Raw genomic sequence first — 13,402 nt, forward strand, 5'->3', positions numbered from 1 at the left:
TACATATAAAATGCTTAGATTCAAGTAAGTGCACACTAATTGTAAACTGATGCTACTGTCATCCTCATTATTCCCTGAAGACTAGAGTCCATAATGAAACCCTGGCTTCCATCCTCAGCACAATGATAGACTTTCTTTATCCTATGATATATAGAAAACAGTTTCAGAATTGCTACATTCTTGTTACTACTAAATCTATTCAAGAGAGTTCAGTATTTATTTTCCCAATGTCAATACTAAATGCTCAGAGAAACAGTAAAAATTAGTGTAACAAAATCTTTCTTCAGTGAGTAGATACAATTTGAATCGACAGCATTAACTCAAATAGAAACTGGATTATATTGTTGTTGTTAAGTTGGTTCTGACTCATAGGGATCCTGTATAGGGCTCCCAAAGAGCCACTTGTGGGTTTGAACCACAGACCTATGGTTAGCAGTCTAGTGCTTATCCTACAGCACCACATTAGGACACCATCTGGTTATATTTATTGTTGTTGTTAAGTGCCATCAAGTCAATTCCTATTCATAGTGATCCTGTATAGGGTTTCTGAGGAGTGACTGGTGGGTTTGAACCACTGACCTTGTGGTTAGTAGTCCAGTACTGATCCTACAGCACTGCACTAGATAGGTCATTTTAATCTTGACTTCTCAGGAGATAGCATCAAAGCACAGTACATTTTCAAAGTCAGTTGGCTATAGAAACAGCGTTACCATTGGCATGCCTTACATTCTAAAATACAACCTCTACTCAGACTCTGCTGTTTCTGCTTCACTAACCTGACTGCACATGTTGTTGTTAGGTACCATCCAGTTGATTCCAACTCATAGCTACCTTATGCACAAGAGAACGAAGCATTGTCCTCACAATCATTGTTAAACTTGAGACTACTGCTGCTGCCACTGTGCCAACCCATCTAATTTCACTGACTCTTCACTTTACCTAGCATGATGTCCTTCTCCAGGGACTTGTCCCTCCTGATAATATATACAAAGTATGAGAGACGAAATCTTGCCATCCTGGCTTCTAAGGAGCATCCTGGCTGTACTTCTTCCAACACAGATTTGTTTGTTCTTCTGGCAGTCTATGGTACTTTTAATATTCTTGTCTGACATCATAACTCAAATGTATCAATTCTTCTACAGTCTTCCCTATTCACTGCCCAACTTTTACATGCATGTGAAACTATTGAAAATACCATGGTTTATGTCTGGTGCACTTTAGTCCTCAAACTGACATCTTTGCTCTTGAAGAAACACTTTAAAGAGGTCTTGGGCAGCAGATTAGACTAATGCAATACGTCATTTGATTTCTTCATGGCTGCTTTCATGAGTGTTGATGGTGGAGCCAAGCAAAGTCAAGTCTTTGAAAATTTCAATCTTTGCTCCATTTATCATGTTACTTATTGCTTCAGTGGTGAGGATTTTTTTTTCTTTACACTGTGGTACAACCAATATTGAAGGCTGCACATAGTTTCCCAAAAGAACCCAATGCCTAGGATTTTGTTCTCCGATAAACTGCTTATTAAGCTATTGTTTGACTTGAAGGTGATTTTAAGGAACCAGTTCAAGGTCCATAAGACACCTAAGGACAAATGGTTTGGGTGAATCATCCCAATTCCATGAACCCAGAAATCTAGATTCCAGAAGAATTAAAATGTCCTTGTCCAAGTTGCTCCACACACAAACACTCCATCAGGACTACAGACTATTTGTAGCTTTTAATTTGCAGAGGAAAAAGAAAAAGCCATGTTCATTATCAGCGGACCTATCTGTATGGGGACCATGAGTAAAAGGACCACGTAGCACTAGGCTTACCTGAAGTAACAACAATCTATACTGAGCTGTCACCAGATGGGACATTTCTGAGGAAATTGTTTAACTATTAGTACCAGTATCTAGCAAAAAGATAAGGATAGATTTGCCTGAGGAAAAAGTTACTGCCCAGTTCCTACCTCCAGAGAGTTCCTTGATCTGTCAATTCTGAGGCATTTTCCAATTATTTTCTAGCTGATGGTTTTGTCTTTCTAGGCTGATTCTCTTGTCCCTGCAATCTCTGCATTTTGGGAGTCTTTTACAATCCCTCTGGGAGTTTGGCCAAAGTAGGAATTATTACTTTAAGAAAGGAACTCAGAGCAGCTAATAGAGCAGTTTAAAAACATTTTTTTAAAAAAAAGTTTTTATTGTGAATTTAGTGATCGTTTACAGGGGAGAATTTCGGTTTTTATACTCATTGTGTCCTTGCAATGATTACAATCTCTTTTGTGCATTATCATTCAATAATAGTTGCTTCTATTCTCTCTGTGTTTTCTTTAGGAGGGGTGTACGTAAAAATACTCAGGGATATATAATAATTGAAACAACCAAAGAGCACATTCTGTAAGCCGGCCTCCAGGCCGCCAGCACACAACCTTTCTCTTTCCACTAGTCTAGATAGAGTCCACAGCGGCTCTCTCTCTCCATGTCCTCATCAATAGAGCAGTTTTAAATTTCTCCTTCTTTTTGTCTCCAGAGGCCTTGGCTGCTGGTGGGGGTGGCGGTCAGGGTGGGGTGACTGACAGAAAGCCCTATCCACGCCGGGTTGGAGAGCACCGAGTTTCTGCCCCTAAATCGACTCAGTCCCGCCTTTGCTGGGCTGACAAAGTGAAATGTGAAACGGCGCGCAGCCGCAGAACGGGCCCTTTGCAACTCTGGGCTCTGCGCCTGCGCAGCGCGGACCTCAGGCGCGCTGTTCAAATTTTCGCTGTAAGTTGATCTTGGGGTCTCGGGTTTCCCGCAGAGATCCCGATCTCCAAGTCTTTGGATCCAGCAGCGAGTCGACGTTTTAGTCCGGGATCGTCGCGAGCTTGGATTTGGTGTTGGGTGTCCTGAATTCGGAAGGCATTTCTTGGCTGGGGCGGAAGGGCAAGTGTTGACATTTCTGTGGCTTGGTTAAACACTTATGGATTGTTTCTTCAGGGGATCCCTTAAGACTTGTTCTCGGAGTTAATCGTAACAATTCTTACCCCTACCTTCATCTCTTGTTGTTGTTGTTAAGTGCTGTTGAATCGGTCTCGACTCATAGTGACCCTGTATAGGGTTTCTAAGGAGCGGCCGGTGGGTTTGAACCGCCGAACTTGAGGCTCAAACTTACCTTGCGGTCCAGCTCATTATCCTACAGCGCCACACTAGGACTCCTTCATCTCTCACCTGGCCCCAAACTTTAAAGCCTCAGTCTCCGCGGCATAGGCAAAATGCTTATCGAGACTTGTTTCTTGGAACTTTATGGTTTTGTTTTATTTTCCTTTGATTTGATTCTCCCCCCCCCCCCATAACCTATTTGTCTATGCAAACAGTGCATTTGTTCCCCTAAATCCGTAAGGAAATGACCCAGATTCACTTCCTATACTCTGGTTTGGGATCTATTCCATTGCCAACAGAAGGCATTAAGATAGATCAGTACTGTACTTTGGTTAGAAACTAAAATTTTGTAGAACTTGCTTTTAACTGTTTATACTTTCCTTTCAAGGAAATGAGATTTATTCGTTATTTATTATCTGGGGATTTTTAAAGTGAACTGAAATTTGTCTGGCTTTTTTTTTTTTTCTTTCTAAAAATGTGTTTACTTATTTTCTTAAACAGCTTAAAAAATGGCCTCCTCTGATCTGGAACAATTATGCACTTACATTAATGAAAAGATTGGCAATATTAAAAACACTCTGTCCATAAGAAATGGTGGTAAGTAAAAGATTCCATTGACTTTGTACGCACAAAATGCATTTTCATTGTTTTGCTTTGAATGATATCTTAATGTCTGGTTAAATGACTGTATCCTAGGAAGGTAATATTTTTAGTTTTGACTAACAATTTAAAAACATTTCAGCATCAATATTTTGAAGATTGCAAAGGGTACTAAAAATGCAATTATATTGAATTATCTGTGGAGTCCTCGTGAGGCACTGTAGGAGAAAGCAATTGGGCCGCAAGGCTGATGGTTCAAACTCACCAGCTGCTCCTTGGAAACTTGATACAGTGTCATTATGAGTTGGAACCGACTTAACAGCACATAGTAGCAATAATAACAAATGTCTTTATATAAAGCTATCTATTCTAAGAGTTCAAGTTTGTACTTGTATGTTACTGCTTCTCTATGTATTTTGCTTTTCATTTTACTTTTGTTTATGATAGGTCAAGAACCTGCCTTGAAGACTATATTAAATAAAATAGGGAATGAGATCATTGTAGTAAATGAACTTTTAAATAAATTGGAATTGGAAATTGAATACCATGAACAAACCAGCAATTCACTCAAGGTAATGCAGTGCTAATTAAGAAACAAAGCAAAATCACTAAATACAACTCCCTAATCACCTTTAAAAAAAGTTTATTTAAAAAAAAATACGTATTTACAAAGCTAAGACCATTATCAACTCTTTAAGATTTTTAAAATGAGTTGATAATGGTCTTAGCTTTGTAAATCAGTATTAATACTAGACAGAACCATTTGTGTTTTATTTTCTCAGTGTAATGGATTTCATTGTTCCATAGATATTTCTTTCTTCCTATAGATAGTAAAAGGAGCTCTGGTAGCGTAGTGGTTACGAATCGGGCTGCGAGCCACAAGGTCAGCAGTTCGAAACTACCAGCTGTTCCATGGGAGAAAGATGAGGCTTTCTGCTTCCATAAAGATTTACAGCCTCGGAAACCCTGTACAGGGTCGCTATGAGTCGGAACCGACTCCATGGCACACAACAACATAGATAGTAAAGGAATTGACCTTTACTCCAAAAGGGAATTTTCTAAATGCTTGGTAGGTTTAAAGTAAACAAATAATATGTTGGTCTGAGAATATTACTTCCCTTAGCACTATTTGCCACCCTGAAAGTTTTTTACTTCTCAGGGCCTCAGAGTGCTCATCCGAAAAACAGCAGATTGTACAGGACTATTTATTTGTGTGCCAGCGTGTCACTTTTGAGTCAGCGACCCTGTTGAACAGAAAGCCTTATCTTTCTCCCATGGAGCAACTGGTGGATTTGAACTGCTGATCTTGTGGTTAGCATTCAATCTACTTCACCATCAGGGTTCCTGAGGCAATTTCTTAGGTCTTTTATATTAATACCTTTCCATAAATTTTAATACAAAGGCTTTTTAAGAAAAACTTGAACCTTATTCAAATATATTTATTTTATTCTAAATGCCTAACAAACCTTCTAATTGACTCAGCCTAATAAAAGTGTTGGTGTCTGCCTGCCGAGGGGAAAATACTCAATGTGAATCATAATTGCCTCCTGCTGTTTACAGAGTCATTGAAGGAGTTTAATGAGATTATGTGACAATAAATACAGCTCTTATAGTCCCTTTCAAGGAGCTCTGGTAGCGTAGTGGTTATGGGCTGCGAACCGCAAGGTCAGCAGTTCGAAACTACCAGCTCTTCCGCCGGAGAAAGATGAGGCTTTCTGTTCCCGTAAAGATTTACAGCCTGGGAAACCCTGTACAGGGTATCTATGAGTTGGAACCGACTCCATGGCACATAAACAACAACAACAACAATAGTCCCTTTCAGCCCTACAGTCCTGAAGATATGTAAACATTCTGCCATTACAGGTTCATGGACATTGCAGGTTCATTTCCAGACCGCCACAGTAAAGTGAATATCGCAGTAAAGCGAATCACAGGAATTTTTTTTGGTTTCCCACTGCAAGTAAAAGTTATATTTACTGTAGTCTAAAAACTGAGCAATAGCCTTATGAAGAAGTTTGAAATGCTGTAAGAGTTTCCCAAACTGTGACAGACATGAAGTAAGCACGCACTGTTGGCAAGATGGCGCCATTAGACTTGCTTGACACAAGGTGGTCACAAACCTTCTATTTGTTAAAAACGCACTATTTGCAGTACCATAGAACAAGGTGTGCCTGTGTAGGGATTCATGTGGTATGCCTTTCCTAATACTCGTCACCAGCACCTGTTTGTTACTACTTTGTCATATTATGGTGATTTGCATGTAGCTGTGGTGCTGGAAGCTATGCCATTGGTGTTTCAGATACCAGCATGGCCATCCAGGGTGAACAAGTTTTAGTGGAGCTTCTAGACTAAGACAGACTAGGAAGAAAGGCCTGCTAGTCTACTGAAAAGTAGCCAATGAAAACCGTAGGGGTCACAACAGAATATTTTGATATTGGAAGGTGAGCCCTCTAGATTGGAAGACATTCAAAATACACTGTGGCTACAGCAATGGGGAGTCCTGGCGTGGCACTGTGAGTTAATGCGCTGGACTGCAAAGTTGGCTTGAACCACAACGTTGGTGCTTCAAGCTCACCAGCTGCTCCTCAGAAACCCTATACAGGATCGCTATGGGTCAGAACTGACTCGATGGCACTTAACAGCAACATTAACCCAGCAATGGATTTGAGTATGCCAGTGATGGAGAAGAGGGTGCAAAGTCAGGCAGCATTTTATCCTGGTGTACATGGAGTACCGTCAGTTGGAGCTGACTAGACGCAACCTAACAGTTGTAGTCAGAATGAAACCAGTGTCTATAAAGTTCAACTGTTCCAAAAAAATAGATATAACGGAAATCCAAAATGGAAACCAATATTGGTATTTTTATTTATTTTTAACATGCCCCAATGTTCATGGCCCTAGAGAATTTAACTCTAACTGGAAGGCTGTTTGAAATTTCTCTTCACATTATTATGGGGAGTCTGCTGTCAGAAATCCAAGGTTCAGAAGAATTTCCTTATAAATTTATAACCTTAAATTCTTTAGAACTTAAAGACAAAAATGAAGAGTGAGAGAAGATGAAGATCAAGTAGAACTTTGATTAAGTTGGAATATGTGCACATCAGCAATGAAAATCAATCGTTCCAGCCAGTCATGTGCTCTCACTGTTGATATACAAATTACTGTGGGGGTGGGGACATTAGCAAAATTGGCAAAAACAGTTTCCCAGAAGGAAAAACCTAAGTCATTCATGCACTTTTCAGTTGTCTCCCAGGTTAATTTACTTTGGAGAGACCTCAATTCCAACCCTTCCTAGTGTATAATTAATAGTAATTATTCTATGAGAAAAATTTAGCAGCAAAAAACGTATCACCAACCATAAATGCTCTAGAAACCAAATGAGTCTTTTTCTTTTTGTTAATGTTGCTACATTAAGTTGTTTTTCTCCCCATTCTGCACTCGGAACATTTGCAGTCACCGTGATAAAAGTTCATACTCTTTCATGTTCTTAGTTGTTGTTAGGTGCCGTCGAGTTGATTTCTGACTCAGCAATCCTATATAGCGTTTCTGAGGAGTGGCCTGGTGAGCTTGAACTGCTGACCTTGAGGTTCTAACTAACTCTTGAGGTTCAAACCGACTCTGTAGTCCAGCACATTAACTCACAGCGCCACACCAGGAGTCCTCATGTTCTTTTGTTGTTGTTGTTGTCAGGTGCCATCGAGTCGGAACCGACTCACAGTGACCCCATGCACAGCAGAACGAAACAATGTCCGATCCTGGGCCAACCTCACTACCGCTGCCACACTTGAGTCCATCAATGATGCCACCTGGCTGATCCATCTCGTTGGGGGTCTTCCTCTTTTTCTCTGACCCTCCACCCTACCCAACATGACATCCTTCTCCAACGATTGTTTCCTCCGGACAATATGTCCAAAGTAGGAGAGACGAAGCTTAGCCATCCTGGCCTCCAAGGAGCACTCTGGTTGCACTTCTTCCAAAACAGATCTATTGGTTCTTTTGGCAGTCCATGGCACTTTTAGTATTCTCCTCCAACACCACAACTCAAAGGCATCAATTCTTCTACGATCCTCCTTATTCACTGTCCAGCTTTCGCATCCATATGAGGCTATTGAAAACACAATGGCCTGGGTCAGGCGCACCCTAGTCCTCAAGCTGACATCTCTGTTCTTCAACACTTTAAAAAGTTCCTGTGCAGCAGATTTGCCCAGTGCAATACATGTTCTTTAGAATGTCATAAAACACACACATGGTGCACATATTTTTATATGGGCTTTTTTTTTTTTTTTTAAAGGAACTCTGTGAATCTCTTGAGGAAGATTACAAAGATGTACAACATCTCAAGGAAAACATCCCTCCCCATTTGCCTCAAATAGCGGTAACCAAGAGCTTGTAAGTATATTTAATGACTCTTGCAACCTGACAGGAACCCTGGTGTTGTGTTGCTGGAGGATAAGCACCAGACCGAAAGGTCGGTTTGAACAGCAAGGTTGGAGGTTCGAACTCACTACCTGCTTAGGTTTCTTCAGAAACCCTATACAGGGTCACTATGAGTTGGAACGGACTCGACAGCACTTAACAACAGCAATAAAGCTGCCTGATGTATAAGCCCATTCAAACAAAAAAGCAGGCACTTTGGAACTTTGTGCTTTTTCATGTCTTTACAGTTTTATCAGTGATGATTCAGTGTTTTGTCATTTGTACTGGAAATAAGATTTCCTCTTCTATTTGCCAGTTCGCTCATCCTCCTGTCTCCAAGGAAAATGTCAACCCTCATTCTCACGGCTGAATCTCCTCTAAACTCTTCCCACTCACTTCTCTTCCTTAGAGCAGAGTTTACCAGCCCTGGCACTATTGACATTTTGGGCTGAATAGTTCTTTGTGGGGGTTGTCCTGTGCATTATAGATCTGGTGGTTACGAATTGGGCTGTGAAACTCAAGGTCAGCAGTTCGAAAGTACCAGCTGTTCCGCAGGAGAAAGATGAGGCTCTCTGCTCCTGTAAAGATTTACAGCCTTGGAAACCCTGTACAGGGTCACTATGAGTCGGAACCGACTCCACGGCACATAACAACAACAACAAACCCAGTAGATACCAGTAGCATCCCGCTCCAGTTGTGACAATGAAAAATGTCTCCTGATACTGTAAAATGTCCTCTGGGGGACAGACTCTCTCTGCTTCTTTGAGAGCTATTGCCCACTGTCTGAGGGTAAAAGTAAGCTTTCCCACCTTAAACCATCTAAAGGAACAGAAAACTTAGCTGTTTTCCCTTTCAAATGACCGTGTGTCTGTTCACTGACAATATATGTTTGCTGCTTCTCCTTTTTTCCCTGCACAGAACCCCAAACCCACTGTCATGAAGTCTATTCTGATTCATACGACCCTTTAGAAACCCAGCAGGCTTACAAGGCTATAGCAGACCACCACATCTTTCTCCCACTGAGTGGCTGGTGGATTCCAACCACTGACCTGTTGTTGGTTAGCAATGCTTTAGCCACTGCACCACCAGGGCTATCACACAGCCCCTAAAACTTGGCTTCCGACTCTCACTACCATCACTCTTGTGAAACTTGATTTCTTGAAGGTCACAAAGAGGTCAAAAGACCCTTCTTCAGCACTAGTCCTACTCTTCCCATTTTCTTTTACTGACGATCTCGTTGGAAATTCTGGTTTCTGCACTGTTGATGTGAAGTGTCTTCAAGTCGGTTCTGACTCACAGCGACCCCTATATACAACACTCCTCAAATATATCTAACAGAGTGCAATGATAGTTTTGTGCAAACAGTTAAGTACTTGTAAAAGGGTGGGCGTAGTAATAATATCAGAATCTGTTTCACTTCAGAAGGGGTAATAGCTGGGACCAGCTCAAAGCTGATGCCCATGAGGTAGACATCAGACACACCTCCATCCTCCAACCTTTTTACCAACTCTAACACCGGCCATTCCTCCCATGGCAATTTCTCTTTCAATTCTGCGCTTGATCAGTCATTGCAATGGCCACACAGAACTCACAGGCCCCTATATAGTTAAGTAGTTTATTAAGGAACCGGGTACAACTCAAAAGTCAGTATCAGGAAGCATGTAGGTGAAGTCTCCTTCCGGTGCAGGACGAAACTCTCAGTTCCTCTTCACCATGGAGACCTCTTTCCACTCGGCTTCCCGAGGACAGTGTCCTCTTGCCTTGCTGCCTCCACTGCTCTGCTGCTGGACCCCTTGCAGACCTCCTGACTGGCTGTTTCCAGTGTTGCAGCCCTTGACCACCATCATAACCCTTCGGAGATTCACTGTCAACTCTGCTAAACTCCTTCTACTGCTTCTCTTTTTTATTTAAAACTTATTATTGTGAATTGACAAGATCATTACAGTCAATAAATCATACACTATTTCATCCCAATGATTACAATCCCCTCCATTGCTTCTCTTCTTGCTTCTTTCTGTCAGTGGGCTGGCTGTTTAAATATGCAAATTCCTTGTCAATCTCAAGCCCTGACACTTCCATTAGTACCGTGAACGGATCAGTACCCTCTGGGTGATAATGTTGTTAAGTGCTGTGGACTTGGTTCTGACTTGTAGTGACCTTATGCACAACAGAATGAAATTCAGCCCCGTCCTGCACCATTATCACAATTGTTATGTTTGAACCCATTTTTGCTGCCACGATCTCAGTCCAGTTTGTTGAGGCCTTCCTCTTTTTTACTGACCCTCTACTTGATGACCTCCTCCAAGGACTGGGCCCTTCTGATAACAAGTCTGAAGTATGAGAGAAGTTTCACCATCCTTGCTCCTGAGGAGTATTCTGGTAGTATTTCTTCCAAGATAGATTTGTTTGTTCTTCTAACAGTCCATAGTACTTTTAATATTCTTCTCCAATGCCATAATTCAAATGCATCAGTTTTTCTACAGTTTTCCTTATTCGTTGTCCAGTGTTCACATACCTATGAGGCAATTGAAAATACCATGGCTGTATCAGGCTCTTTATCACTTTGTAGGGCTTTTGTAGCAGATTAGTTCAATGCAGTACATTATTTGATTACTTGACTGCTTCTTCCCGGAGTATTGATTGTGGATCGAAGCAAAATGAAATCGTTGACAGTTTTAATCTTTTCTCCATCTATCATGATGTTATTTATTAATCCAGTTGTGAGGACTTTTGTTTTCTCTACATTGTGAGATGCAATCCATATTGAAGGTAGGCCACAGGTACTTCATTTGCATAGTAGGAACTGATGGGCTACACCTCACCTGATTTGCATAGTCTATTGACCATTCTCTGCAAGTTGCATACCAATCACAAGGCAGGCTGTAGCTCAGAACTAGACAAAAATCTTCTAAACCAAATTGTTTACAGTTTACCCAGGATACATCAGTCAATCTGGACAAAAGTAACAAACCCTTTAAAGGGATACAAGGGGTAGAAAACTCACTGTCATAAACTCCTTAAGACTTAGGAGAAAAAAAGTCTTCTGAGCTGTTTTTCCAAAGAATCAAGGTTAAAGACCACAGAAAGGACCTAATTCCCCCACAGCACTTGACTGGTGTGATCTGCTTTCAAAGGGTAACTGAAAACCCTATGGAACAGTTTTAGTCTGCGCACATGTGGCCGCTATGAGTTGGAATTAACCTGACAGTAATGACCAACAGCAGCAGCATTGCTTTATGGTTTTGTCATCTATGTTAAAACACTTGGGGTCACCATGAGTTATACTTGATTGATGGCCACCGATTTGGTGTTTCCATAAACTATATACTGTTTCAGTTTGAAAAAATGAAAGGCAAGCTCAAACCTTTCTGTGTAGGAAAGGAGTCATATTGATGATGGGTGAAGGCCTCCAGGAAAAGATAGCTCAACAGAGTTCCTGGGCCTGGTCTGCTTTCTACCTAGCTTGGAATTTCTCTGCAAGAATAGAAATTATTCCATGAATGAATATTAGGAAACAGATCATCATAGGACATCTTCAAGGTCTATAGTTTGGGCCAGGCATTGGTCATCCAGCAGGAATGTGGCTAGGGGAATAGGAGGAATTTTCCTCCAACTTCACCATGGCCCAACTTTCGCATTGGAATAATTGTTTTCAGCTGATGCATGAAGCAGGGCCTGAAGGGGAAATCAAGAGCTTTCTTAGCACATGGTCAAGACAAGTAAAGGTAGGAGTCAGCCAGACTCATCATGGAGACTGTCCCCCTGGTAGGATTCTTATTAGGATGGTGGCACTACAGCATTGGGCATCTTGTGAGTCACGCTGCCCCCAGTTAGGCCTGCTTACCCTCTGTGTCTGGTGCTTAGATCTCCGCCTTCCCGGGAATTCCCTCCACTTGCTCCTGTATTGGAGCTGCTCTTTCCTGCATCCCATGTTTTCTTTCTTGGAACCACATACCAGCATGGCTTGGCTTGTTGCTGACAACAGACTCTGTTTCTCCCTGGAAGTTAAACAGCCTGGAAGCTACATTATGTCTAGACTCCAGCTGCTAGTGGGGCAGGTACTAAGAGTAAAGTTCTCACTGGCTCCAAAAGTTTTGCAGAACTGAATCCAAGGGTGACCCATGCTCATTGCTGGCAACTACAATGAGTTTGTAGCAGGAAGGGACTGGCACTGCCAACCAACAGGATGAATAGGAAGAAACAGAAGCTCAAGATGATTGATGTTCCCATGTCCCAGGTCATGGAAGTCAGGAAGAGAAGCTGTTAGGCAGCTGCATAAGTCAATTCTACACGAACTGACCTTATGGAACTGGTGGAACAACTGATGAGGATGGCTAACATATGGACCACAGACAGCAGTGTTGGGCCAAGCCAATAAGCATAGCTAGGTGTATGGGGTTACTATGAGTTGGAACCGACTCGATGGCACACAACAGCAACAACCATGTGTTACTAAAGATTTGGGGACTTAATTTTTCAATATTCTCTTCACTATTTAGATCTTCATGAACAATACTATTGTGTACCATCGAGTTGGTTCCCATACATAGTGACCCTATATAGGGTTTCCAAGGAGTGACTGATGAGTTTGAACCACTGACCTTACGGTTAGCACTCCAGTTCTTAGCCACACCAAGACGCCTCATGAGCATCTGTTGTTTAGTGCTGTTAGATGGTTTTGACTCATAGCAATCCTGTATTATAGGGTTTCCAAAGAGCGGCTGGTGGGTTTGAATAGCCGATCTTAGGATTCAAACCAACCTTGCAGTCCAGTGCTTATCCTACAGTGCCACACTAGGACTCCCTTATGAACAATGGTGGTGGTGATGGTTATATGCCGTGGAGCTGGTTTTGACTCATAGTGACCCTGCATAGGAATTCCAAGCCTGTCAATCTTTACAGGAGCAGAAAGTCTCATTTGTCTCCTGTGGAACCGGTGCTAGTTTCAAACTGCTGCCCTTGAGGTTAGCAGCCCAACTTGTAACCACTTTGCTACCAGAGCTCCTTCATGAACAATGTTGTTAAGTGTCATCAAGTCGGTTCTGACCCATAGCGATGCTGTACAAGGTTTCCGAGGAGCAGCAGGTGAGCTTGAACTTCCGACTTTGCAGTTCAAGCCGACTTTGCAGTCCAGTGCATGGTCCAACGCCACACCAACACTCCTCATGAATAAATAAAATCTTGGCAAGTTCGTAAGTTTTTAAGTATTCATCAAAAATATTAACATCCTTAAAGTCAACATACTAAGTTTTTAAGTGGCTTCAGCATTC

At 41.7% G+C, this 13,402-nt stretch overlaps 1 protein-coding gene across 2 annotated transcripts in view; it reads left to right on the plus strand.

Moving 5' to 3' along the window:
- The first annotated feature begins 3,622 nt into the window (after nt 1-3,622).
- Nucleotides 3,623-13,402, plus strand: part of SKA1 (spindle and kinetochore associated complex subunit 1) — a 22,904-nt gene continuing 13,124 nt past the window's right edge. Inside the window, exons 1-3 of one of the 2 annotated variants that reach the window (XM_006837492.1) lie at nt 3,623-3,713; nt 4,164-4,288; nt 8,008-8,105. In XM_006837492.1, coding sequence (XP_006837555.1) covers nt 3,626-3,713; nt 4,164-4,288; nt 8,008-8,105 — 311 coding nt within the window. In that variant the 5' untranslated portion in view covers nt 3,623-3,625. The remainder of the gene's footprint in view (nt 3,714-4,163; nt 4,289-8,007; nt 8,106-13,402) is intronic. The other variant, XM_006837491.1, reaches the window with a different exon arrangement.

The sequence above is a fragment of the Chrysochloris asiatica genome, unplaced genomic scaffold, assembly GCF_000296735.1.
Source record: "Chrysochloris asiatica unplaced genomic scaffold, ChrAsi1.0 scaffold00021, whole genome shotgun sequence".
Lineage (NCBI taxonomy): Eukaryota > Metazoa > Chordata > Mammalia > Afrosoricida > Chrysochloridae > Chrysochloris > Chrysochloris asiatica.